Source organism: Poecilia latipinna, unplaced genomic scaffold (assembly GCF_001443285.1).
Source record: "Poecilia latipinna isolate Pla-1442-1.1 unplaced genomic scaffold, P_latipinna-1.0 Scaffold167, whole genome shotgun sequence".
Taxonomy (NCBI): Eukaryota; Metazoa; Chordata; class Actinopteri; order Cyprinodontiformes; family Poeciliidae; genus Poecilia; species Poecilia latipinna.
Genome location: NW_015112783.1, coordinates 1023 through 28423, shown reverse-complemented (window position 1 = coordinate 28423; position 27401 = coordinate 1023). Strand labels below are relative to the sequence as shown.

Genomic DNA, 27401 nt, shown 5'->3' with positions numbered 1-27401 from the left:
AGAAAGAAACCAACCATAACTGTTTAATATTGTCTTCTGTTTTCATTTTACAGCCATTGAAATCGATAAAGTGGATGTGCAGCGATTCACAGTGCAATCACTTATGGATGGATTTGAGGGAAATAAAGGGTACAGTGAAAGATTTGGACTACATCATGTAAATTTTGAAGATGGAAACAGACCAAGAACACCAAAACAATCAGCATATTTCTTTGCTCAGATCATCGAGCAAAATGGTTTTGTTTCACGCAAACAAGATCATTTTGAAGGTGTGAAAATATCACCACCTCGCCGCTCCACCCCACTGCCACCCTCAGAGGTCCCATCGGCATCAAAGGCTGTCTGGGAAAAATTTACGCCACAGAAAAAGTTTGACAGACAAATGTATCACTATGGCAATTTCTCACAAGACTTCTTATGGGGCGTCTCATCTTCAGCTTACCAGATTGAGGGTGGATGGAATGCGGAGGGGAAAGGACCCAGTGTATGGGATACATTCACTCAGACCCCAGGTAGTGGTGTTCCTGATAATGTGACTGGAGACATTGCCTGTGACAGTTACAATAAACTTAAAGAAGACCTTTACATGCTGCAAGCCTTGAAAGTGAAGTCATATAGATTTTCTCTGTCATGGTCTAGAATCTTTCCCAATGGTAGACGTGAATCCCTGAACCAAAAGGGTGTTGATTATTACAACAGACTTATTAATGGCCTCTTGGCCAGAAAAATCACCCCAATGGTCACAATTTATCACTGGGACCTCCCGCAAGCTCTACAAGACATTGGTGGCTGGCAGAATGTGCAGATGATTGACATTTTTAATGATTATTGTGACTTCTGCTTTGCCACCTTTGGTGACAGAGTAAAATTCTGGATGACCATGAATGACCCTCAAGGACTTGCATGGCTAGGATATGGAACTGGACAAATCCCTCCAAACATGGAGGAGCCAGGAACAGCACCATACGAAGTTGCACATAACTTAATAAAAGCTCATGCTACAGCATATCACACATACGATAAGACATACCGCGCTTCTCAAGGAGGTATGGTTTCCATTGCCCTCAATGCTGAATGGGTTGAACCTAAAGACATCAATGTCCCTCGTGATCTTGTTGCTGCTGACCGTGCAATGCAGTTCCATCTGGGCTGGTTTGCCCACCCAATCTTCAAGAATGGGGACTATCCAGAGGCCCTGAAAGCCCAAGTTTTGGTCAAAAGTGAACTCCAAGGTCTTAAAACATCAAGACTCCCATCTTTCACAGAGGAGGAAAAGAACTTGATCAAAGGAACTGCTGATATGTTCTGTGTGAATCACTACACTTCTAGAATAGTAACCCATGTTACAGGTGCAATTTTGCCACCATCCTATCAAAATGACAGAGACTATACAGAAGAAGAGATGACTGATCAACCAACAACAGCAATTGAATTCACAAGAGCTGTATCATTTGGCATGAGAAGGCTCCTCAACTGGATCAAGGAAGAATATGGAGATCCAGATATTTACATTACTGAAAATTCAGTTTCTACTCCTATGGAATATGCGTATGATGATATTGACAGAGTATTTCTTTACAAAACCTATATTGATGAGGCTCTTAAAGGTACAGTAATAAATATCAAAAGATGTAGTATATTACAATGTCTTGATCATTCACAACTAATTTTTAATTTTTACCTCTATCTTAACAGCATATGAACTTGATGGTGTCAAGGTGAAAGGCTATGCAACATATCTCATGGATTCTTTTCAGTTCTTCCATGGGTACCAGTTAGGGTTTGGTCTCCACTACATAGATTTCAATAACATACACCGACCAAGAATACCTAAGTTTTCGGCACATCTCTACTACAATATTATGAAGGATAATGGCTTTTCATTACCAGATGATGAAAAGATGTTATATGGAGAATTCAAAAAGGATTTCATTTGGAGTAGTGCAACAGCATCATACCAGGTAAAAAATCTTCCATGACAGATATAATCCAAATGCTGTTATCACTTATATCAAATCAAGTTCATGTCAGGTTAACTACCCAGACTGATATCACAATGGTGATCTGGAAATTAAAACCAGAGGTTAAAAGGTCAATAAATGTATTCCTTTGTATTTTGGTTTTAGTCCTTGTTTTTGCCACCCCACACAAAAAACCTTCCAGATATTCTGCAACAAGAAATTAGACACATCTTCAGTTCTGATTTTCCTGTTTACAGATTGAAGGGGCATGGAGACAAGGTGGAAAAGGTCTCAGCATCTGGGACAAGTTTACACACACTCCTGGAAATATACTTCAGCATGACACTGGGGACATTGCTTGTAACAGTTACAATAAGATGGAAGATGACATTGCTGCACTGAAGAAAGTCAAGGTGTCTCACTATCGCTTCTCCGTGTCCTGGCCAAGGATCCTGCCTGACGGTACTACCAAATACATCAATCAGGCTGGTCTAAATTACTACAAGAAACTGCTGGACTCCCTTATTGCTGCAAACATTCAACCTCAAGTAAGTAACTCTCCTAAAATATTAATTAAGAAAAATGTTTTACCTTTGTTACGAACTGTTTTTCTTTTGGATCAGGTCACTTTGTACCACTGGGATCTCCCACAAGCTCTACAGGACGTTGGAGGTTGGGAAAATGAGACCATTATTGAACGATTCAGGGATTATGCAGATGTTCTCTTTGAGAATCTTGGTCCCAAAGTGCAACTTTGGATCACTTTCAATGAGCCCTTCATAATAGCAATATTAGGCCATGTCCAAGGCACACATGCCCCAGGTATGTATAATATTCTAAACCAGAACTGCATTTTATTTTTAGAAAGTTTCAACATATCGAAGGTCAGACTTTTGTCAATGTAGTACTTCTAAGTAAGAAAATATTCTGCATTTACTGGCAGAATGTCTGAATTACATCTACATTAGAAAATCAACATCAGTTTTTTTTGTGTTTTTTCAGGTTTCAGTGACCGACCAGATACTCTTCCTTACATTGTAAGTCACAACATAATCAAAGCCCATGCAGAAGCCTGGCATGTCTACAATGACAAATACAGAGCCTCACAAAATGGAATGGTCTCCATCACTGTAAATGCGGACTGGGCAGAACCCAGAAACCCCTACAAGCAAGAGGATTATGAAGCTGCACGAAGTGTGGTTGAGGTATATATTGTTCTGTCACTGTTTAACAGAAAACCTTGTGAAGTAATGTTTTTGATGATTTTTGTGTGTCAAACCCTATCCACAGTTTTATCTTGGCTGGTATGCGCATCCCATTTTTAATGGTGACTACAGCCCTCTAATGAAGAGATCTGTTCTAGAGCAAAGTCTTGCAGGTGGTTTGACAAAATCCAGGTAAAAACTTGGGTTCTATTTTTCAATGCTGTGGACAAACCATAAAGTTTGTCCAAAGGAATCTCTATGCAGGTTCTTCTTAAGTTTGTTTTACCCTGACTACATACACTGATGTTTTCTGTCATACAACTTCTTACATTTTTCATTTTTCCAAGGCTTCCTGAGTTTACTCCTGACGAAATTAAGAGAATTAATGGCACATATGATTATTTTGGATTAAACCATTACTGCAGTGTCTTGGCATTCCCTGTAGACTTTGGGGAAATTCAGCACTTTGAGGCAGACAGGTAATGCATTTTAAAAGCCAGCTTTACAATTAAATAATGACTTCATATACTTTTATCAAAATTTTCTAAAATTGTTGTTAAAAGTGTCCAGGATTTTTTAATAAGCTAAATCCTGGACTAATTCCTGTTTCAGGGGCGTGGTACTTCTTAGAGATCGTACCTGGTTGGAGTCAGGTTCACACTGGCTGACAATGACCCCATTTGGTCTCCGAAGATTGCTGAAATTTATTAAGCATGAGTTCGGAAATCCTCCAATAATCATCACTGAGAACGGTGTCTCTGAAAACGGACCAGTTGATCTCAATGACGTTCACAGGAAATACTTCTATGAAAAGTACATCAACCAAGTGCTGAAAGGTATTAAAACAACTTCATGGAATATCTAAGGACATCTAAGATACTTCTGTCTAAGAAGAAAGCAAATCTATGGTCTGAATAAAATCTGTTAAGGCCTTCATCAAATATTCAAACTTGCATAAATAAATATCAATTTCTAGTTTTTGTGTATTATAAAAGTTTCTTTTTTCTGCAGCTTATTTGCTTGATGACGTGAATGTCATTGGCTACACTGCTTGGTCTCTGCTGGACAACCTGGAATGGGCTGTTGGCTATACAGAGAGATTTGGACTTTTCTATGTCAATCGCTCAGACCCTGATCTCCCTCGAACCCCCAAAGCTTCTGTGTCCTTTTACTCCTCCATCATCAGCTGCAACGGGTTTCCCGACCCAACAACTGGACCTCATGAGTGTTGGAACTCTACCCCTACAGCTATCCCTACCTCTGCTCCTACCACTACATCTACCACTGAATCTACCACTACATCTACCACTGAATCTACCACTGAATCTACCACAACTCCTAAACCTGAAGGTAAGGTGATCTGATTCCAGATCAGATCAAAATGCTCTTAAATAAAAATGCAAAGTTGGACATGTGATTGATATCAACTTTACTGATCAAAATAACCCCAACAATAGGTTTGGGAAAATTTACTAGCACAAGCTAGATTATCTGGAAGCCTCTGTATTTGTTTCAGAATGCAACGTTGCAAAGTTTAGAAATATTTCACTGTTAAAGGTCTGTTGAAGGTTATTAATTAAAATATGTATTTATCTTTTCCTGCAGTAACTAAAGAACCAATCACCGTAATCAACAGTCTGAACGTCCTTGGTATGAGGCTCTCCATCAAAGAAGCCGAGACTGGATTTAACACAACATTTGCTTTTCTGATTGTAGAGACCGCATTAGTTTGTTTGACTGTTGGCTTCTTTTTATTTAGGAGGCGCTCCAAAAAATCCAAGAAAACTGAAAATATAGAGTTGGACGGAAAATTGTGATAACAGCTAACGCAAACATAGAAACATGTGAAATCAAAGTTTAAATTTAAAGGAGTAAATTCTGCTAAAAACTTCATCTTCATGAGAGAAGCCACAGTTCAACACTGATATAGTTCTATATTTAAAATAATAAACATAATTATTCTATATAATAATCACATAATAATTATATTGCTTAATAATCATATGCGGAGAAGAGCTTATCGCTTGCAAGGAGCTTTCTGGAGATGAGGTTCACCATCTGAGATTACTGGACCAGGTTTTCATTTGCCCTGCTGTTTGTGCTGTTCAAACAATTTTCTACCTCTTCATAATGATATTTTTTGGTGTGAAAAATATTAAGCTAACTTAAGTAAATTAATGGTGTAATCCATTTCAATCCTGTGTAAAACTTCAGATTCATTCTACTAACTGCATTGTTGATGTTTTTGTGTCGTGTAGGTAAAAGTAATATAAAAGTAAAACAATGTTAGCTTATAAGCTTTCTTTGTGTGTGAAAATTTTACTGTCAAATAAAAAGACAACTGTTAAAGTTACTGTCATAATAACTTATTGTAACATTTAGAACAATTTTGTGAATCTTTGTTAGACAAAATTGACAAAGCACAACATAACAACCAACCAATATCAGATTTGTGTTGCTTATCAAGCTTCTAATAAATAAAAATATTTAAATTAACCAAACTGTTTTGTACTAATCCATTTCTTCCAATTATATTTATTTTTTATTTATTTTGAAAGAACCTCTGAGTTTGTGCATTTTCTTTTTTTACTGCTCTATATCCATAAGTCACCTTCTGATCTTCATACTTGATTCTCTCTTGTGCCTCTTTTATTTGTGAACAGCTCATGAGCTAAATTAATACTCTATATAAAAAATAAATAAAAAAAAAAAATTCCCTTTTCACCCTCCGCAGGTGATCTCTCTCTCATCCTCTGAGCTCGGGTCCTCTACCAGAGACCTGGGAGCTTGAGGGTTCTGCGCAGTATCATTTTAAGATATATATATATATATTTAAAACACTAATGTTTTAAAACATTAAAACATAAGAATTAAACGCTTTAGCAAATACGGGAATAAGGTAAAAACATGTAGGAGAAAGCAGTCAAAGGTTAGGTCAAAGTCTTGTCAGCTATAAAATCTAAAGAACCTGTTAATGTAGCTGTGTGACATCACTAGCTACTAAATTTTGCCAATGATACACACACAGACAAAAAGGGTGGTACCCTTCTGTTAATGAAATGCCCACATGTCATTGATATAACATGAAACTTACAAAGGTAATAATAAATAAAACAAATTTGAAATTAATGAATAAAAATCAGGTACTATGATTGAATTATGGTCAACAAACTCATTTTAAGAAACAAGTGGAACAGGCTTGAATAAAGCTGACAGTGCCTGTAACTTAATATTTTGTTGTGCAACCTTTCCGCAGGTATTTTGACCCACTCTTAATGGCCAAACTGCTCCAATTGTGTCCATTTTTAATGGAGCCTTCTCCAGACAGCATGTTGCAGCTCCTTTCAAAAATGTTCAATAGGATTTAAAACAGAGTTCATACAAAACCAGTTCAAAATAGCCTAATATTTTGGTTAGGCATTCACAACTGTGTGCTTTGGGTTTTTGTTCTTTTGGAAGACGTGACAGATCAGTTTCTGACACTAGGCAGCATATGTCTTTCCAGAATGCTATGATAGTCATGCGATTTTATCAAACACTGGACAGACTCAAGACACCCTACGCCAGACGCAGCAAAGGAGCCTCAAACATGAGCCTCCTCCATGTTTCACAGTAGGGGGAGTTTTCATTTCTTGTTCCGCTTCAATTTTGCATCTACGAACATAGAGGTGCCAAAAAGTTCCAGTTTTGTCTCATCTGTCCAAACAATATTCTCCCAGAATTGGTGGCTTCACAATATGCATTGTAGAAAATTTCAGTCAAGTGCTTAATTTGGAGAAGGACAAGGGAGCATGTTCATGAGCCACAGTGGTCAAGGAATGAGATACTGAGAGGAAAGTCCGCTTGTTTGTGCCAACAAGCAGGTGCTCACTGCCAAATCTTTCCAACAGGCTTGGCTTCAGGATAAGGCACTGATCTGTTTGATGTGGGCAATATACCTACCTTTTTTATTAAGTTTATCATAGAGATTATTAAATTGCATTATCTTGGCACCAATTCTAGGGTCTATTAGGGCTGTTGTAAACGAATATTTTAGTAATCGAGTAATCTATCGATTATTCTTANTATATATATATTTATATATATTTTTATATATTTTTATATTTTTATTTTTTTTTTTTTTTTTTTAACTTATTGTTAACATTTTTCTTCTTTTTTTTTAACAAACACCTTAAAGAAATTATGAAAGCCAATAAACAATTTGGACAGATTATTAATCTTTATTTTAATGAAAAATATAATCAGTACTCATAAAATAAATCTTTTATGTTACTTTATGTGGAAAACATTTTTCAGAATAATTAAAGATGAGCATATGAACAGTGTATATGCCATTTCATCAGAATGTTTTGTGAAATGTGTAATGGACTTACACCTGTTAACCAGCAGGAGGAAATGCATTTGCTATATCAATAATGTCCACTAAACCAGAAAATATGCAAATGGCTCCCATGCAGATAGTTCTGATTCTAGTAAGTAAAAAAAAAAAAAAAAGATTTATAAAATGTACTCTCCCTGTTTGCAACACAAACTTTAGCCTTTTGTAACAAGCAGTCTTTAAAAGCTTGAAGTTCAAGTGAGCAAGTGAAAGTCAATGGTTTTGGTAACACTGAAACCAGATACATATTTGGAAATGCAACACAGGAGACGCCGCTTGCATGAAGTAGAAGTATGCGGTGCCAACTGCTAAATAAAGGCAGGTTTCTGATAGGTGACATACGGGCTGATTCATGCTTTCACTACGGCCTCTACGGCCACACGTCCTGGTTAAAATGAAATATTTTAACCAGGGCGTTGATGTACTACTCTATAAAATGCATACCCAAAAATGTGTATATTTTTAGAGGTTCAAGTATATTTGAGAGTACTCCTAAAGAAAGGCCACAAGTGATACTTCTACCACAGAGCAAGAATTATAGCTCAGAACAGGGGCGCCACCAGGAATCTTGGGCCTCATGGCAAAAAATAAAAGTGAGCCACCCCTTCGCAGATGCTATTATAATTTCTTGAGACTATCTGACCCATCAAAAGCATCACAATTTTAAAGGCTTGCAATTGCCTTGCTTTCTTTGGTCCTTTACTGATAGTAGCACAATATTCACTGCTAGTGAATTTTACATGCAACAGTCCACATACTGCATGCAAATAGGTTGCTTAAAGATTTATTTGTTTTAGTAGTTATATTACCTTATTAAAATGTCTCTCCCCAACAGAAACAGTCACAGGCAATCTGCAAAACATACATGAAGCAATCATGCAATCCACACTTCTCAAAAAATGCAATGTTGTTGCATTTTGTTCGAGCTGCAGTATATAATTTTTCCATATTTGTTAAAGCTGTCACCATGTCAGGACAGTTTGCTATAAAACAGATAATCTGTGAAAAGACCAATCTCCTCCAGCTGCTCCCTGAGCTGCCTGCTGTCTAAAGAAATGCACCGTTCTGACCAAAACAACCAATCAGAACCAGGAGGACAGTCTTAGCACTAGTGTCACTCAACCTCATTCACTCACTGCTAAGTGTGTTAATGGAAGATTTTATAAAGATCGTTTGAATTTCTGTGAGTAATACATAACTTGTTTTCGTTGTGTAACTGTAAAAAGAGTAGAGAGACAGGAAAAATCCACAAAGATTCCCTGGAATGATGCTAACTTGCTTGTTGTTGAATACAGTGTTGCTCACCTTTTTCACTGGGACAGGGGGGAGAGGTTATGATGGTATCGGGGCTAGAGCTGCTGCTGACTGACTCATCTGCTGTTAAGTGTGATAAAAGGTACAGGGACAAGTTAAATATATGAACATGTTAAATTCTTCCCTTCATTCTTTACATGCTAGTGAAATGGAGGTAAACAGTAGTATGTAGCTAAGCTAACTATGCTAAATGGTTGACAATCTCGCACAGTCTATTCACCTTTCTTAAAGAAAAACTGGGCTATAAATTGCCACTCTTGTCTTTTCTCTCTATATCACTTTCTTTTTGTAAACCTGACTATTATTTTTCTTGGCAGCATAGAAACTTACATTTTTGTCTCCTACTGACTGCTGCTGAACGCCGTCATCAAGTGCGCTACGCAGGAACGAACCATTTCATGTAGATCCAGGGGGGTTCAGTGCAAATATGGATGTGTGCTTTTTGGTCTGGGAATGGAAACATTTAATTTTTACTCATAAAACAATTTAAAAAACATTATTTGACTAATTTTGAAATTGTCGGGGCCCCCTTTTTTTTTATATTTCTATAAGAAAAAAAAAATAAAATTTGTGGGAGGACTCCCTGTCGGTCAGGGGCCGTTTGAATTGCTGTCTGGGGTCATTTCTCATGAGTGATTAGCCTTTTTCATGGCCAAAGAAAGTGTTTCAGGTCAAGCTTTCAACATTAAGATTAGTTCAGATTTCAGTTTATTACCAGAATCTAAGCCCCTTCCTCCTATAAACACATAGAATAAGACACAGATATATCTTGTTCTGTCTAAATCAGTGAAAAATCTTTAACAACTCCATTTATAAAAGTATTTAGATGGCGCACAGTTACACTTTACTTTCTTGGCCATTAAATCTTAAAGTATAAAGTATGTAGAAATTTTGCGGGAAATGTGAAGTACTTTGGATTTTACACTTTCAATGTTCTCAGTTGGCAGCAGTTTTTTTTTTTTTGACTAAAGGACTAGTGTTGTGCAAGTGAAGTGAAGCAATCAAAGCTGAAAACAGGAACGTAAAACAGTCTCCCCCTCAAGCTTTAACTCAGACAGACCTAAAGGAACTTTAAGGTCAAAAACATTAAATACCGACCAAACTTCATGATTAGTCTGAATTATAGTCTTTAAACATTTCGGTATTTCCTTGTTGTGTCAGTTCTGAGACAGCAAGTTTCTCCAGTGTTCTTATCAGTGTGACCATGTTGTTCTTCATGGTGAAAGAGAAGTAAAAGCTCATGTGGCCTGTCTATGTGACACTATAAGATGAAGCTTATAACCGCACTAATGTGGGAGAAACCTGAACACAGAGCAACATGATGCCAAATTATAGTCACTAAGAATTAGGACATTAAAAGTAAAGAGATTAGTTTTTGAGGAAGGAGAAAAAAATCTTTGTGTAAGTTTAGTCTGTACACGATGTTATGACCCAAATTATCAACAAGTCATACGAAAACAGAGAGGCAGATAGCTAATGTTAGCCTAGCACCTTGGCAAACATTCACACAGAATGTTTTGTAGCTGTATGTGCCTTTTAAAAAAATAAAGTTACACATCTTTGAAGTACAGTATTATTATAACAATATAACATTTCTAAAACCTGGTAAGAGTGAGTGGGTTTTGCCATTATCTGTTTCCAACAACTGTTAACCATACAAGTCACAGTGTGTAGTGAGAATGACGATGCATGTTCAGTGAGATACAAACATCCAGAAAAGTTGGGAACATCATTTAAATGTCTGATGTTCATAAGGAGCATTTCCAGAAACAGTGGTATGTTTCCAACAAGCTCCGTGAAAACACAGGGTAAATTGTGAAACAAAAACCTGGGATAGATTTGTAATTCAGGTCATTTTAATTGCACATCCAGAATTAGATTGACGGTGCTGAACGACACAGGAGCGAACAACTAAATAACAGAAGGCAAAGAAACAGAGCCTACCTAAGGTAATGAGAGGAGAGAGATCCTTACAGAGGACAAAACTGGAAGGGTTTTTACAACAGAGCGAGTTGGTTCATTACAGTCAGGTGTGCAGGGCAGGCAGGAAACAAAAAGCAACAACAAATACATTCACTAACGCGCAACTGGATGATTTTCAAAGTCAAACAGGAACTTGTAGCAATGTCCAAACTTTGACACATCATGGTTGCATCGTAAAGCAGCATTCAGCTTCGATGCACCACAAACTTCCAGAAAACTGCAAAAGAGCCAAAACTTTGAGATTTTTAAATCATGACTAAAAACCCACCTGCTTAGAGTTGCCTTTGATCCAAAATTAATGCAACATTGACCATGTAATGCGTATTGGTGTTTTTGATGATGGTATTCAAATTGCTGACTGTATAATTTCTTTGTGACTCTTTGATTTTGTGATTTTATCATGGAAAGCACTTTGAACTGCCTTGTTGCTGAAATGTGCTATACAAATACACTTGCTTGATTAAACCTGATTTTAGGATATATGCAAAGTGGAAGATATTGTCACTGTGAGCTGAAGTAGAGACATTTTTAGCAGATGTTTTACTTGACCTCCTGTCTTCTTTTCTCCTCAGAATCACAAACCTTCAGAATGTTGTTAAACAAGTGCCGCTTATTCAGACTCCTCAGCAGAGCGCTGCAGCACAGGGAGCCGTTCAGATGAGGATAAAAAGCTCCCAGAGCCCCGGAGACCGTCTGAGCCAGTCCAAGTCCATGGTCCTGCAGGACTCTGACCTTCCTCAGAAACCTGTGTGTAGACCAAACAGCACCAAACTTATGCACCATCTTTCTTTGGTTTTAAATCATGTTTTTCTTCTTCAGCTGTCTCGACATCGCAGGAATCAATCCCAGCACGGTGTGGTTCTTTCAGTAGCAACAGCATTTGAACCACTGGTGTGTATAAAACTTCACTCCTTTAATAAGCTGCCTTTGTCAAAAGGTTTAAAATGAATTTAGATAAGACACCCTTTCATAACATTTAGCACTTTTCTGTTATATTTTCCAAGACATATAACATTAAGTATTAGGTTTTATTTTACCTAATACTAAAAAATGTATGGCATTAAATCTTGTGCAATACGATGCGCAGATATTCTCACATTTTGTTAGAAACAGATCTCTGTATTTTATTGGGATTATATCTTGACAAATCTTGGTCATACAATCACAGTAAATGTGTCGTTCTTATACAGACCCATTGTGTCGGGTTTCGACTCAGTTTGTGTGGACATCTGTTGTTAGTGTTGTCTTCATGGCCCTGCACACCTGATTGTTCCCAGGTGGACCTGAAAGGTGAACACCTGAACGTCGCTAAGATCTCAGACAACGGTAAGAAGCAGAGGAAGAACTGGACTTCGATGTGGACTGTGCTGACCACAGATGAACTGCTGCTGTATAAAGACAAACAGGAAACTGGTGTGGTAAGGAACTGTCTAAACTCAACCATGACACCAGAGTCAACCTCAGAAACTTGACCTGCTTAGTTCTTTAGTGCCAGTCTGTTTCTCTATTGGCAGCAGGAAGTGCATTAATCACTCATGTTGTGTCCAACGATCCCCGTGTTTAGAAACCAGGAGGTAAAACTGATGTGGTTCAGCTTTGTGGCGCCGTCATTGAGTGGGCAGCGGAGAAGTCAAGCAAGAAAAATGTCTTCCAGGTAGCCACCTCTGAGCCATCGCCTCATGTAACGGGCAGCTTGTGGATCTTTAAAACTGAATTGTAACTTTTCTGTTTGTTCCAGATCACAACTAACACAGGAAGTGAATACCTCATCCAGGCTGACAGCTTCCCCACTGCCAGCAGATGGCATGAAGCCATCAGAAAAACTGTCGACTCATCAGTAAGAAACCACATCAAACACCTAGTCTAGTGAATTAGTTTTCCTTTAGGTACATAAAAATTGGAGTGACATCTCACTGTGATTTTCTTTTCTTTTGATTTAGACGAGAGACGGCAGAGGCTTTGCTCTGCGGAGGTCCAACAGCTCAGAGTTGCTGTCCAGGCACAGCTCCTTACCTGGACATGGATCCGTCTCACCCAGCATGAAGCAAAGAAACCCAGTTCACAGACGCTCCATCAGTAAGTTTAAAACTCATTTATATGCTTAAAATTAGCATTAAATTATAATCAGATTCAGTCAAGATTTACAAACACGTTGTAATTATAAGATACAACAGTGTTTATGAACAGAGACACAAACTGGAAAAAGCAACAGGGAGACAGTGTGGTAAAATTATTAAATTGTTACTGCAAATTTTTCTGAATGCAAATACCTTGTTATACCTTTATATTATTGAGGTAGGTAATAATAAGCTGCATTTACGTAAGTGACTCTACTTTTTACCTCTACATGAGTGATATTATCTTACAGTAACACTACTCTGCAACTTGTGCCTACTCTACCCACAGTGGACCCTTCTTGAAGTGACAGAAATAGCATTCTCTGTAACCATACCTACATCCGCCCATGCAGTTCATGATAATGTGATACTTCTTCTTCTTCACAAGTGTTTAGTTCCTGTCTGCTAACTGTGCCTACTTCAAAAGAAGTAGTCTGCAATGTTCAAACAGACATTACTTGGTGTCGGTATGGTTTTCAAAAGCTTAATTTTGAGAGAAAGTGAGATTTTTTTCCCCCCATGTGGCTAAATGTATTTTTGTTTACTTTTGACTTTATTAATTTAAAAAAACAAAGTTATATCACATGACATTACAATCAATTTCTTGATGGTTTTATATTCACTTTTTTGAATTACTATTTTTTTCTCAAGAGTAATGCATACCTTACCTAATTCTGCTTGTTTAGGAGCGCTAACATCATTTTTAATATTTATTTTTTATGTCTATTGTAGTTTTCAGCTAACTTTTTATCATGTGATAAGTGCAATATAAGTAATTATTTGCAGTCTTTCTTAAGTGAAATGTTTTTATCTGGAGAAATGCACCCAAATTTGATCATATTTCATTGTTACAATGAAAATGAAGATTCTATTCTATTCATTAAAACAGTTATTTGTTCTGATCCATTTAAGACTATATGCTACTGTAGTTAGTAAAACTACAGTGGCATATCTTTAGTAGTGATGCATTACAACGTGCACCAAATGACAAAGAAATTTAAACTCCAGCTCAGTTTTCCAGTTGAACTTTAACCTTTCCATGTCCTGAAACTCATTTCTTGAGTGAGTTTCCTCTGATTTGATTCATTTCAGCTGCATAAACAGAATATGATCTTATTATTGAATATTTAATTGTTTTCCAGACATGTTTGGAGGCTCGAAGCTGAAACACAGCGCCTCAGACAGTGCAGACAAGAATGGAGTGAAGAACAGACTGAAGAAGTTCATCATCAGACGTCCGTCCATGAAGACATTGCAGGAGAAAGGCCTCATCAAAGGTTGTTGCATATAAAAAAAAAAGATTTCTATAAAAAAAAAAATCAACCCACGTTTTAATGCTTGTAATGAGCAATTAAAACATCCACATAATAAACTTAGAGTGTATCTTGTGGCTCTGCACAGATAAGCATGTAGTATGAATGGATGGATGGATAAGATTGGTATGTTTTTTTGCATTTGAAATGCAGTTAAACAGAAGCCGTGAAAAGCTGTGCTAAACCAATAAACTGTTTTATTGTTGCCTGTCAGATGAAGTCTAAACAGAATGTAGAAATTTTAACCTGAACATTTTCTCCTTTAAATCTCAGACCGAGTATTTGGTTGCCACCTGCTGACACTCTGCGATCGTGAAGGAACCACAATTCCTAAATTTGTAAGGATTTGTTTAGAAGCTGTTGAGAAACGAGGTACGTTCAGCGGAAGATGTTTTCTTTTCTGCCTAACTCTGCCCTTTACACAGAGTTGATTCATCAGTCAGATCTTAATAATCTAAATCAGCTGACCTAGAATGACAGAGTGTCTTAATCTGCTGACACATCATTTAATTGTCCATGAATGTTTAATGTTTTCAGGTTTAGACGCAGACGGGATCTACAGGGTCAGTGGAAATCTGGCCACAATCCAGAAACTTCGCTTCATTGTTGACCAAGGTGTGCTTGACGGAAATGCATGTCATTTTATCAAAATTGAAAATCTGCTTTTCTCTAATTATAATGTTGTGGCTTAAACTAAAGATTAAACCTCAGATTGAGAAACCAGAGCCTTTTTATCTGTTCTGTCCCAGAGGAAGAGCTGGACCTGGACCACAACCAGTGGGAGGACGTCCACGTCATCACAGGAGCTCTGAAGATGTTTTTCCGTGAGCTGCCGGAGCCGCTGTTCCCCTTCACGTTCTTCCAGCAATTTGTGGACGCAGTCAGTGAGTAAACCCTGAAAAATAATCAGATTTTTTCTCTCTTTGGGTTATTATGTCTGTCTGGACGATTTTAGCTAAACAATGGGGAAAAATTCTTGCAGTTGAAATTAAAAATATTAAGACATGAATAAATAAAATGCTTTGATGATGAAGACGTTCAAATGGATGTAAACTGACACTGATGTTGTTTCTCAACAGAGATTAAAGAAACCAAACAGAAAACTCAGGCTGTGAAGAAACTGATCCATCAGCTGCCGAAGCCCAACCATGACACCATGAAGCTGCTCTTCAGCCACCTGCAAAAGTAAATATGCTGGGAAAAAAAATATTATTCTACTCACCAGACACATAATGAACAACTAAAATGTCCATTTGTTTGTAATTACAAAACTAGAAACAACTTTCATGTTGTTTCTAGTTATTGGCCGATGCTCCCTCTGACTTCATGTTTCTTCTGCGTTTTTCAGAGTTCTGGCTTTTTCAAGGAAGAATCTGATGTCCACTCAGGGAATCGGTATTGTGTTTGGACCAACACTGATGTGGCCTGAGCTGGATGCAGGAAACATGGCGGTCAACATGGTTTACCAGAACCAGATCGTGGAGTTCATCCTAATCGAGAGCCGAGAGATCTTTGACCTGGGCAGGATGTGAGACGGGCAGGAAGTCAGATGAGACTGATGGACTCAGATTCACTCATCACCAGAATATCATTCAGCTGATGCAGTGTTTGGGGCCTGGAGTGTATAAAGGATTAAATGTATTACATCATTAGATCAAAATTCATCTAATAGTTTGTTTTAAAAACACAAACTTTTGAAGTTGATCAAATAAATCTGTAAATATTCAACTATTTTGACATTACAAGATAAATGTGACTGCTGCTTATTTTCATTTGAACTGAATTTAGGTAAAAAAAAAACACATTTATTTTAAAAACAATGTTTGAATTTATTAAACAGATAGTTGTATATAATATGTTACTGTCCTTTCAGCCCTGCTGTATGATGAAAAATAATAAATATCACAACTTGTGTTTGTTTTTGGACTCAACACATCTATCAAATTTAAAAAATGTGATTTGAAGAGAAACTTGTGTCTCTAAAGGGTTTTTATGCGAAAAATAATATTTAGAGGCAACATATTTGATATCAGTAACACTTTATTTTTGTCATTGAGGAGGCCAGAAGATTGTGCTTTAAACACCGGAGGAAAAATAATGATTTGACATCTATAATAGAAATATCAGCTATTAGTTTAAAATAAATTAAGTAAAATAAATATAGCAAGTAAAATACAAATGTAGAAAATAATTGAAAATACAGTACAATATGTAGGTGGAAATAAATATTGCAAACATTAAATGATTAAACATTACAGGGAAATAAATAGTAATCTAAATCCAGTAAAAAAATACTTTAAAATAATGCCATGATGCAGAAATGTTCAATAATTACACAAAAATAATTACAGTAGAATAGACATAGTTCAATTATGGTAGTGAAATAAATACAGTAAAATAAATACAATCATTGAAAATCAGTGACTGTGACTACAAATACCAGAAATAGCAAATACAGCACAACACTTCCATAACATCTGAATCCCACAGACATAAACACACCACAGGTCTAACGGACACTATCCAGCTCATGATGCGTTTTGGTGAAATTCGTTTACTGTATTCTCTCTGAAGGAAACGTAATGTTTGTAGAAACTGTCAGGAGCAGCTGAGGAATTCTCCAGCAATAACAATGAAATTAAAAATTAATATAAAAAAGTATCAAAATGTCCAGTAATAAAATATAAAATGTTGAAAAAGGCCAACACTTGGACTAGTAAGTTTAAACATTCATGAAAAGAACAACTGAAACTCAAGACAGGGCAGCAAAAATGATTGAAAAACAATTATTATAGCACTGCAAACTCATAAAGCAATGATGTGCAAATAGATGAAATTATTTGAGGTAATTTTTTTCCGAAAAGGTTTATATAGTGTAAATAAAATCAAAATCAGATGACTAGGCAGTGTTTATTTTAATTATATTGCAATTTAAAAGCATTATTATTATTTAATTATTTTATTTTATTATTATTACTACTACTACTATTATTATTATTAGTTGTTGGAAGATAAAGACTGCTTCAAAAATCCCAAAAATGTCATTTCTAATATTGTTTTTCAATCAGGAGAAATACAAAAAATCAATCCTGAGGTGAAAATACTCTGTTTTCTCAATTTTGTCAGGAAAGTGTCTAACAGTTCAAAGATGATTAAAGATGATGCTTCTAATATAGCACGTTGATGCATCAATGTGCATTATTTGGGTTATACTTAAGAAAAAACAGCAGCAGAAGCCTCAGGCTACTGTCTTCTAAAGTTCAGGTTTTAATACTGCAGAAAGACAAATTGAATTCAATGAATGGATCAGAGTCACAGGAAGTAAAACAAACAGCTTTGTTTTTCTGACAGAAGAAAACAAATCAAGATATTATTGGCTGTTAAAGAGGAAAGTTGAGGAAATGAGTGTTTCCTGTAAAGGCAGAGTGGTGACGACAGGAGAGTTGAGAAAAGATCTTCAGAAACAAACAAAAAAACTGATCCAGAGTCAGCTGTTACCTGTAAAGACAGAAAGTCATACATTTTTAAATAAAAGGGGAAAAAATAATATTGAATGGAGTAATTACAGTCCAACTAATTCCTCATTTTTCTTCATATTCATTTATTAGACCTGACTGAAAGCCAAGCCATCAGTCCTGATTGGGTCAAACTGTTACTGACCTGGAGTCCCTGGTGGTTTCACTGTGGGAACTGAAGCTGTTGTTGCTGTTGAGCTGCTTGATGTCGGGAGGAGTGATGGCGAGGACTGGAGGCCACGCCCCCTCCTCTGACGGTGGGTTTAATGGATGGGGAGGAGGACGAGTGGTGGTACTGGTGCCCGGCTCTGATTGGCTTGGCTGCATGGAGGCAGGAACCATGTGACTCAGTTGAGATCACACTCTTCAGATTACAGATTCAGTTTTCTGCAGGCTGCGGTTCTCACCAATCTGAGCAGAGTGCCCCCTCCTGGAGACGTTCTTGGACCGGACGGCCTCTTTGATCCGGTCCACCTCCTGCTGGTACCGTTTGCGGTCCCTCAGAGCCGACTCCTTGGCGTTCTTCAGGGCCGTTTCCAGCACTCTGACTCGCTCTGCGGTGGCCCGCAGCCGCCGGTCCAGCTTGGGCAGCTCGCAGCGCAGGTCTGCGTTATCCCGCACCAGCTGGGAAGACGCAGACTTAAATTTAATCTGCTGCAGTTTGTTATGAAACTGATGAAACAGGCGCGACTCTTCATCACAGATCTAGAGCTTTAATTCAATTCACTATATTTATAAAGGAACTTTACAAGAAAAAATGAATTCTTACACTAAAACATATTTGAATCCAAAAACAATCCTGGGGATCGGTTTTGCACATTGATGTCTTGCTCATTAAGAAAGTGTATTTATTTTATTTATGCATTTAACACATTATTAAGGAAACTTTGCATTAGCTTTATTGAAACTTTTAAAAATGAATCTCCTTAGATAATAATAGTGTTTATTTTTAATGCAGTGTTTCAGTCTACCAGCGCTACCGTAGAATAGGATTTTTAATTTGAAGCTATCCACTGATAATTATTGAAATCGTTCAATACAGACAAATAAACAAACATAGAACAGATGACCGCTGTGCGGTGATACCTCACCTGTTTGTGGACTTTGCTGAGCTGCTCCAGGTTGTTCTCTAAGAAGATGATCCTCTGCCTCTGAGCCAAACTGCCGCCGGCCTCGTCGTTGTCGTTCTCTGAGCTCTGTTCAACAGACGATGAGTTAAATCCAACAAACATTAATATTCTGAGTCGCATCCGACTGGAATTACTACTGGAATGGTCTTGATCTTTCTAAAGTGTCCTGAAACTACTTTTGTTATCAAAGATGGATACTTAAGTAAGAAATGTTTAATTGTTAGAGGTCAGTTCAAAAGAAGCGTCTGAAAATAAATCACCTGGAGGTTCATTAAATAGTTAATGTGAAAAACAAGTGTGGAATAAGTTTTATGTTTTAAATAGCATAAATACGAAACAACTGATCTATCTGTAATAGCGTTTACAGATTCACAATGATTTCTGTTAAACAGTCAGAACCTGAGCTTGGTCAGAACCTGCTGTGTTTTTCTTACGTTCTTGACTCGAGACGTGATGTCTTGTATGAACTGGATCCGAAGGTTGGTCAGAGTCTGCAGCTCTTTGGTCTGTGAAACAACAACAGAGTCATTTTCAGATCTCTGATCCTCAACATGTGTCAACTAAAAATGCAAATAAATTAATGTGGACTAATAAAATTCATACCACAGTTTCCTCCAAGCCTTTCAGATCCTCCTTGGCTTGTTCTCTCTTCTCATTCAGAAACCTGAAATGAAATCAGAAGACTGCAGAGTGAACACTGAATGGCTTCACGAAACAGAGAGAAAAGATTTATGTCCAATTTTATAGAGAATTTAAGAAAAGAGAAACTGTCTGTTGTTTTTAATCCCACTTAGTTCACATAAGGTGGAACTAAATATTTAGCTGAAAACAGTTTACATATAAACACATTAGTAAAATAGAACGGTGACCCAAAAACCAACATACAGCATGACAATTTCAATAAAACATCTTACATTACAAACAAAATTTAAGTTAGATTTCTCCCTCCATGTACCTGAATACAAGCAGATGGAAGTAAACAAACGGTAACTCTCAACTCACAGGATACCAAACAAACTCCTGTTACAGGAAGCAAAGAGGGACAAACTTACTGCAGTTTCTGGAGTCTTTGCTCCTTGTTTTGGTCCTCGGCTCTGAGTTTGTCAAAGTCAGACTGAAGTTTTCTGTTCTCCAGCTGCAGAGCCTGATTCACACTGAGAGATAAACACAGAACCTCCTGTTATACAAAATGAAACTTTATCACTCAGGAGTTATAATTTGGTTGAACTGATAAGTAATAATGGTGAAAACAGTCGGTACTCTTTGAGCAGGTCGTTGTCTCTCTGCTTCTGCTCGATCTCATCGCGGAGTCGGCTCAGCTGCTTCTGATGAACCTCCCTGTGGTTCTCCATCTGTTCCTCCAACGTTCTCTGCAGAGCACAAAGCAGCAGCAGGTTTCCTGGTTAAACGTGTCACAAAGGGGTGGATAATAATCAGTCTTATCCAATGATTAATTTTTTGGAATTTGAAAACTTTATTTTTGGAAAATTTGGATTTTTGTCTTGTGTTTCCATAGTTCAGAGTGAACTTAGGACCCACCATGTTGTTTGTGTTGTAAAACAACAGTGTTTTACAACTTCTGTTAATTTGGATTTTGAATTTAGGCAAATTATGCAGTGGAATATTAGGACCAGACTTTTTTTTAATTACTAGAAAAAAATGATAACATTAGGAGAATGAAATAATAATTTTATGAGAACTCTAACACAGAAAATTATAAAAAATCAAAATGAGGAACGATGAGCATCTTGTGACATTATATCTTGGTAAAAGATTTACAGATAACACTTAATGCCTAATAGAAACACTGAATATTTTAACACATCAACTTCAGATTATCATAAACAGCAAGATGTTACAGCCATGCAAACTGATCACATCAGAATCAAAACTTTTTCTTCAGAAAACTACTCATAATTTTAATAAGTTGTTTCTGGTAAATTTGCATCTTTATTCTATTAATATAATGATTAATTTCTCTTAGATAAACAAAACTTGTCATAGCCTGGCCTTAATACTCCGTTTAACAACTCACAGAAGGGATGATTAAAATAAAAGCAACTTTTTGAAAATTTGATATTTGTAATTTATTTTTTACAAAAGAAAGTGAGAGAAAACTCTCACTCTTATAATCAGAAATTGGCCCTGGTGTCTCTATTAAATGTTCAAGGAAACCAGCTGGAAATTTGTGTCAATGATGAATACAACTAAGAAACACAATCACTGACTAATTAAAGTGAAAATATTGATAACTGAGATCAAACTGAGTTTTTGAAGAGAGGCGACAGACTGAATGAAGCCGTTTATCTGTTCGATCATCTCTTGTTCTGAGGAAACTTCAACGATCTCAGAGTCTTTACCTTCATCTCCACAGCATCCTTTAATCTGCTCATGTGTTCTTTCTCTTTGTCCATCACCGTCAGCTCATGCATCTGACCTGAAAACACACACAACAGTTTTTCTCTTGTCCAGTCACAGAGCAGGACCTCCTGTAGCCATGGTGATGACCCTGACCCTGAGCGTGTAGCTTAGCAACCTCCTCCATCAGAGCATCCTGACTCTCCTCCAGCTGCCTCTTCTTCTGCTCCATCCTCTGCAGGTCGGCAGACAGGGATTCCAACTTGGCCTGAAGCTGCAAAAACAACAACAATGTAAACAACAGCAACCTGAAAAACAACAAACACCAACCCTGGCAGGGTGGTCTGCCAGGGCAGCGACACTTTGCTGTTTTCCGGTCACACACACTTGTGAAATGATTCATAAGCAAACATCTCTCCATCATGCATTACTTATTCACACAGTTGGAGTTCCTGCTGTAGCTCTGCTGATTCCACATCAAATTTTCACTTCCTCAAAAGTTAAAGTTTGTTCTGAGAAATAATTTATTTAAAAAGTCCACACTTTTTTTTTTTATTAACATGCCAGGAAAAGCAGCTTTGTCCTGATGGGGAATAATTAAAGATGCACTAAGAAATCGATTGTTGACTGGAATTGGATGATTCACATTGAACTATTTAAAGTAACAGAGATGTTGCAAGTAAAGTCAGAGGAACCACAGAGAAATAAGATGCTACTTAAAAGGAAACAGCGAGTTCTGTGGTTCCCTCAGGCTGCAAGAGAGAGAGAGAGAGCATCACCTTCTGCTGCTCTGTTTTAGTCTTAACTTAGTTTTTATTTATTTTTAACAACAAATAGTGATGCTCTCCCATAGTTACATTCTGTTGTCTCTTACAGCTAAATACATTCATTATAAGTTACAAAATAAGGTGAAATAGCAATAATGATGTCTAAAGTTATAACAATTAACACAATACAACCAGGTGTGTGTTACCTGAGAGACGAGCAGCTGGCAGGCGCTCAGCTCCTTCTCATTGACCTCCATCTTGCCGGTGTTCTCCGTCAGGCTGACCTCCAGCTGCTTGCTGCGGTTCACCAGAGACTTGACCTCAGACTTCATCTTGCTGATGTAGAGACGAGCCGTGGTGAACTCCTCCTCCATCACGCCGCTCATCTCAGCCATCTGAGAAAACATTAAAACATGCAGGAAGCAGTCAGCCAGCTGTAAACTGGATGTCTGCCTGCAGAGCAGCAGGAGGGTCTCACAGCTTTGAGCTCTGTGGTTCCGAGGACGCTGCCGATCTCACTGAGGTCTCTGATCAGCAGGTTGAGGATCTCTGCAGATCTCTTCTTGTGGTGAGTGCTGAGCTCCTGCATGGTGGACAACTCCCTCTGAACGGCCTCCAGACCCGCCTGCAACCACAGAACATCATGGAACAACAGCCAACATCTCACAGCAACCTACTGGGCTGCTTAAAGCTTTGAAGTGCAAATATTACATGAGAAGTTTTAGGAATTTCAGCCTGAATGACTTGGAGCTCATTGACAACAACCAGCCAACACAAGGCTTCGGTTTGTGGACTCACCGTTTTGTGAGCCAGCTCCTCGTTCAGCTGCTCGTTGCAGCGCGTCTTGCTCTCCACCTCCTGGCTCTTGTGGTCATAGTTGACGGCCAGCTCCTCCAGCGCCTGCAGCACCTCCTTCACCTCCTCTTTGGCTGAATCGCTGTCCCTCTGCAGCCGGCTCAGCTCCTCCTGCAGACGCTCGTAGTCCTGGCTCCTGGACAGCAGCAGCTGTGGGAGCAGAGCGTCAGCAGGGGTGCGGAGGAGAACGATAGCAGAACAGGGGCATCATGGGAACTCACCTCATCCTGCTCTATCAGCTGCTGCTTGAGCTTCTCAGACGTCTGACTGTGCAGGTTGATCTCATCGTCCTGAAACACGAGTCAGCAGTTTTATGGTTTCCGTCTTCATCATCATCATCCTGCTGCAGGTGCAGGTGAGACTCACCTTGTCGTCCAGCTGCTGGTAGAGGTTGGTGATGAGCGTCTCGTACTGCCCCTTCTCCTCCTCGGACAGAGGCACGGTGGGCGGGGCTAAGCTCTCGATCACCGCTGGCGCCTCGGTGCTGATCTTCTTGCTTCTGTTGCTCAGCTGCTCCTCCACAGGTACAGACTCACCTGGAGAGAATCAGAAAGAGTCAGAAATCCACCAGCAGCTTGGGGTTTACTGAGGGGGAGACAGGGCACCAAAAATAATGATGGTTTTAGCTTTTATCTGAACTAAAAAATAAAAGAAATATCAACATGTGGAAAAAAAATTTAAGCTAATTTAAAATGTCAACTGAGTCACTGAATATAGTTTGTTATTAAGAAAAGAAATATTTTCCTTCTTAGCTCTGAAGAAGCTAAGAAGGATCATTTAACTGTGAATAAAGTTTTTCTTTTATCACAGTTAGTATAAAAACAGAGTTTCTAAGATTAGCATTTTCAGCTCTGACACTTGAATTGACGTTGATAGTCTTGATCTTAAATACTAAAAAAAATGCATAATTCTATAATGGTAATCCATTTTAATACTTTTAAATTGAAATGAATAGAGAAAGCCACCAGGTGGCGTCCTAACGCAGTGCAGCAATGACTTTAACAGGCGTTTCCACTGCAGGAACATTTCCCAGACATGTTTCCACTGCGGGAAGCAGGGCTGGATAAAAACTCAACACAGATTACCTCTCATTGGAGATGTGGTAGTTTTTTTGGAATATCTTCCACAATAAGTGAAGATTCATAATACAAAGTTTCTTAACATTTTTATTTTCCCAGTTTTTTGTGCAGTTTCTAGTTTCAACTGTTTGATAGCTCATAATTTTTGTCAACTCCGTATTTTTGCTTTGCTTGTAAACATTTAATCTCAGTCACTCATGTTGATGAACGTGTTACAGATTTTACATTCAAATACACTAATAAAAACATTCAATCTTGTCAAATGATTCTAAACCTCTTCTTTCAGCATCTGTGGAGGCAAAGGTAAATGATCTCTAATTCACAGAAACATTTATAACCAATATTAGCCGCCAATGTTTACGTCTTCAAACCTCATTGCAACATGATTTTAACTCAGAGTAATTATCAGCAGTAACTTGGTTAAATTTTCCTCACCTTTCCTCCAGCGCTTCAGCTCGTTCTCCAGTTTCTGGATCATGATGCTCAGACTTCTGTTCTTTTCTTTCTCCTTCTCGTACTTTTTCTTCCACTCCTCGGCAGTCAGCTCAAGGTTGACAGAAACTGTGTTCTTTATGGTTTTAGCTCTGAAACATGAAACCACACAGCAGATTTAACTCAGAGGAACATTTACCTGCAGGTTTAGGATTTACCTGCTGCTCAGATCTCAAACTGATCCTTCAGAGCTGCTAACAGACTGTTTGTCCAGAACACTAAAGTGGGAACCTGTGGACTTTACCTCTGACCGAACATGAGGGTGGACTTGCTCTCAGCCTCGTTGTAAACAGACGGAGAGCAGCAGATGATGATGGTGGTCCGACAGTTTCCTCCCAGAGAGTCCTGCAGAATCCTGGTCATCTTGCTGTCTCGGTACGGGACGTGGGTTTTCTACATTTAGACACATAATACACTGATGTGATCCATGAAGGTTTATTATCTGGTTCCTTTCTGTCATGTTTATGCCAGAAACATCTAGAATCTTTTTTTTGTTGCTGTGACCTCAATTATGATCAAGAACTGGAGGATAAATCTGTTTTAAAGTCTGTAACACTAACTCTTATAGTATGAAGCAGGTTCAACATAACCAAGCTTTTTTTTTTTTTTGAGGGATCTGTCTGAACTAACCCTGACATTGAAAGTCATGCTTAAGTGGTAACAAACTAAGTGAACTGTACCTTTATTGTGAGGATCAATCACAATGAAGAGACAGGAAGGCAACCAAATCATTAAGGTATTAATGTTTACAGTTTTCTTTCCCCTTTTCAAATGTTACTGTCCTAACCTCTGTGTCGCCTACTTTTGGTTTTTGCTAACTCTTTTCCTCATACAGCAGGATGTAAATCAGTCTGCCTGTTTCTCTCTCCGTTTACCTGGCCTGTATAATTCTCTGACCTACATAATGTGATTCTTTTTTCTCACCGTTCCTTCACTCAGTGCTGCGATGACGTTCCCAAGAGCAGACAGAGACTTGTTGATGTTCTTCGCTTCATCCAACACAGAACCTTCAGCTCCAGTTTTACTGACCTGAACAAAAGCATCAAAATGTCAGGAAGGGAAATGTAGAAAAAACACACACAAACATTTGAATTCTGAAACATTGAAGAAGTCGGACCTTCTCGCTGCCTGCCAGGTCGACCAGATAAAGCTTCCCAGACAGTTTCATCTCCGTCTCCACGTTCTCCTGCTTGATGTTGATCAGGAAAATGCTGTGGCTGCGAGAACTGTGCTCATTCATGTCTGCAGGAGGAAGACAGGTGAAGAACAGAAATGTCAGCTGGAAATACAACAGGAACAGCTCAGAGTTTAAATACTGGAGAGACAGAAACACCAGCTTTCTGTTCTGACTCTAAGAAAGCTTGTATTTGCAGTGATGGAGCAGTGATAACAATGCTTCAGTAATATGCAGTGAAATACTCACTAGTCACAGCGACGTGTCTGTTAGCTTTTCCTTCATCGATCACGTCCATCACCTCCTCAGGACTCGACACAAAACGCTCAGTGCAACCCTGGCAGAGAGCATGGAAAACTTTAAACACATGCAACTCTATTATCTGCAATTTAACAATATTTAACCATATATGCAGTTGTACAAATTTGCAAACTAACATACAGTCACAGGAAAAAGTTTCAGCTACTATGCAACCCCTTGCTTCTTTTTAAGTAAGTGAGAAAATGCATCATCATCATCATCATCATCATCATCATCATCATCATCATCAGTGTGATAACATTTGTGTAAGCAGACATTTTGGTGGTCAGCTGGTCTAGACCAGACAGTTGTGGGTTAACACAATACTGAAAGGTAAAGATACACACAATTACAATAGAATCAATCTGGAAAGGTTTGAAAGTCATTCCTAAAAATATAAGTTCATTCTTCTATTGAAAGATTATTTTTTAAAAAGTAAACATTTGAGACAGATGCAAGTTTTTGGTATGTCAGGAAATTAACCCCAATGCGATGTCCCTGAAATAATCCAAGACTCTTTAGAAACCAAATAGTGTCAGCGAGGACTCTACAGACCTCAGTTTGCAAGCTTTGAAGTGATTAGAAAAAAACTGAACAAGCATAGAGAGACATGGGACTGAGGTACCTTCACATAGGGAACCCTGTTTTTATCCTCATGAACAGCCAGGTTGGTTTTTGACACTGAAACATGAAACTTTGGTCAGAAAATGTTCACGAGTTCTTTGACCTTAAAAAATGAAACATCTGAAATGTCTCACCGTCCAGCAAGTCTCGGATTTTATCCAGATAAATCTCAAAGTAGGAGACCTGCAAACATATGAACACGTTTGGAAACACAAAGTGTGCTGGGTTTTATTATTCTAAGGTGTTTTCACGTGAGCTGGATCACCTTGATGTGGAACTCCAGGTTCTCGTCCATGGAGTAGATGTGGTCAAAGATGTCTCTGGAGATCCTGGGGATGATCCCCATCATATGGGGGTCGTGCAGGTTCCCCTAAAAAAACAAAAAATAATGTTTACAAAGACAAACAAACTGTGTGTTACTCACACAACACACTGACCTCCATGGTGTGAGTCTTTCCTGACGACGTCTGACCGTAAGCGAAGATGGTTCCATTGTATCCTCCCAACACGTCTGAAACGCCAAGTAAAGATACAAACTATTAATTTAATGCCACAAAAATCAAACAATAGAATAAAATACTATATTGTATTATCTAGTTTCCCTTTAAAACAAAAGAAATGTTGATAATATTTACCATCATAATGTCTATATATGGGTCGGGACCAGCCTCACCTTTGACGATCTGCTTAGCACAGGTGTCATACACCTGAATCTGTTCAGTGCTCGGAGGAAAAACTCTGTCGAACACATACGGCTTCCCCTGAAACGCAGGAAGCACTTTGTCAAAATAAAAGACATCAAACTTACGCTGACACACAGGAAACAGAAAAACTGT

At 38.1% G+C, this 27401-nt stretch overlaps 3 protein-coding genes and 1 long non-coding RNA gene across 5 annotated transcripts in view; 2 read left to right on the top strand and 2 right to left on the bottom strand.

Moving 5' to 3' along the window:
* LOC106945900 (lactase-phlorizin hydrolase-like) overlaps positions 1 to 4776 on the top strand; it is a 5049-nt gene extending 273 nt beyond the window's left edge. Inside the window, exons 2-10 of the mRNA XM_015029905.1 lie at positions 54 to 1607; positions 1696 to 1961; positions 2219 to 2509; positions 2585 to 2783; positions 2964 to 3166; positions 3252 to 3358; positions 3514 to 3645; positions 3779 to 4002; positions 4178 to 4776. Of these exons, the coding sequence (XP_014885391.1) occupies positions 54 to 1607; positions 1696 to 1961; positions 2219 to 2509; positions 2585 to 2783; positions 2964 to 3166; positions 3252 to 3358; positions 3514 to 3645; positions 3779 to 4002; positions 4178 to 4530 (3329 nt within the window). The 3' untranslated portion in view covers positions 4531 to 4776. The remainder of the gene's footprint in view (positions 1 to 53; positions 1608 to 1695; positions 1962 to 2218; positions 2510 to 2584; positions 2784 to 2963; positions 3167 to 3251; positions 3359 to 3513; positions 3646 to 3778; positions 4003 to 4177) is intronic.
* Positions 1 to 17743, top strand: part of arhgap15 (Rho GTPase activating protein 15) — a 21336-nt gene extending 3593 nt beyond the window's left edge. Inside the window, exons 1-13 of one of the 2 annotated variants that reach the window (XM_015029907.1) lie at positions 11064 to 11155; positions 11414 to 11588; positions 11661 to 11732; positions 12119 to 12259; positions 12406 to 12495; positions 12580 to 12678; positions 12782 to 12917; positions 14101 to 14235; positions 14545 to 14643; positions 14809 to 14886; positions 15021 to 15155; positions 15351 to 15456; positions 15620 to 16200. In XM_015029907.1, coding sequence (XP_014885393.1) covers positions 11499 to 11588; positions 11661 to 11732; positions 12119 to 12259; positions 12406 to 12495; positions 12580 to 12678; positions 12782 to 12917; positions 14101 to 14235; positions 14545 to 14643; positions 14809 to 14886; positions 15021 to 15155; positions 15351 to 15456; positions 15620 to 15803 — 1365 coding nt within the window. In that variant the 5' untranslated portion in view covers positions 11064 to 11155; positions 11414 to 11498 and the 3' untranslated portion in view covers positions 15804 to 16200. Of the gene's footprint in view, positions 1 to 11063; positions 11156 to 11413; positions 11589 to 11660; positions 11733 to 12118; positions 12260 to 12405; positions 12496 to 12579; positions 12679 to 12781; positions 12918 to 14100; positions 14236 to 14544; positions 14644 to 14808; positions 14887 to 15020; positions 15156 to 15350; positions 15457 to 15619 lie in introns of those variants that run through there. The other variant, XM_015029906.1, reaches the window with a different exon arrangement.
* Positions 8249 to 9168, bottom strand: LOC106945904 (uncharacterized). Its single transcript, XR_001424651.1, has 3 exons — positions 9079 to 9168; positions 8850 to 8921; positions 8249 to 8396 (listed from the first exon to the last, which is right to left on the bottom strand). It is a non-coding gene; the product is annotated as an uncharacterized LOC106945904 (long non-coding RNA).
* On the bottom strand, positions 17362 to 27401 carry kif5c (kinesin family member 5C; the record flags this gene model as incomplete). Its single annotated transcript, XM_015029899.1, has 25 exons — positions 17362 to 17769; positions 17932 to 18107; positions 18194 to 18410; positions 18878 to 18982; positions 19351 to 19422; positions 19520 to 19580; positions 19969 to 20070; positions 20177 to 20286; positions 21277 to 21353; positions 21431 to 21548; positions 22248 to 22436; positions 22520 to 22666; positions 22840 to 23046; positions 23118 to 23186; positions 23263 to 23432; positions 24411 to 24559; positions 24712 to 24860; positions 25392 to 25496; positions 25585 to 25709; positions 25891 to 25978; positions 26567 to 26622; positions 26700 to 26748; positions 26831 to 26935; positions 27003 to 27076; positions 27239 to 27401. Coding segments are annotated over 24 exons (2865 nt in total), but the record flags the coding sequence as incomplete, so codon positions are not given.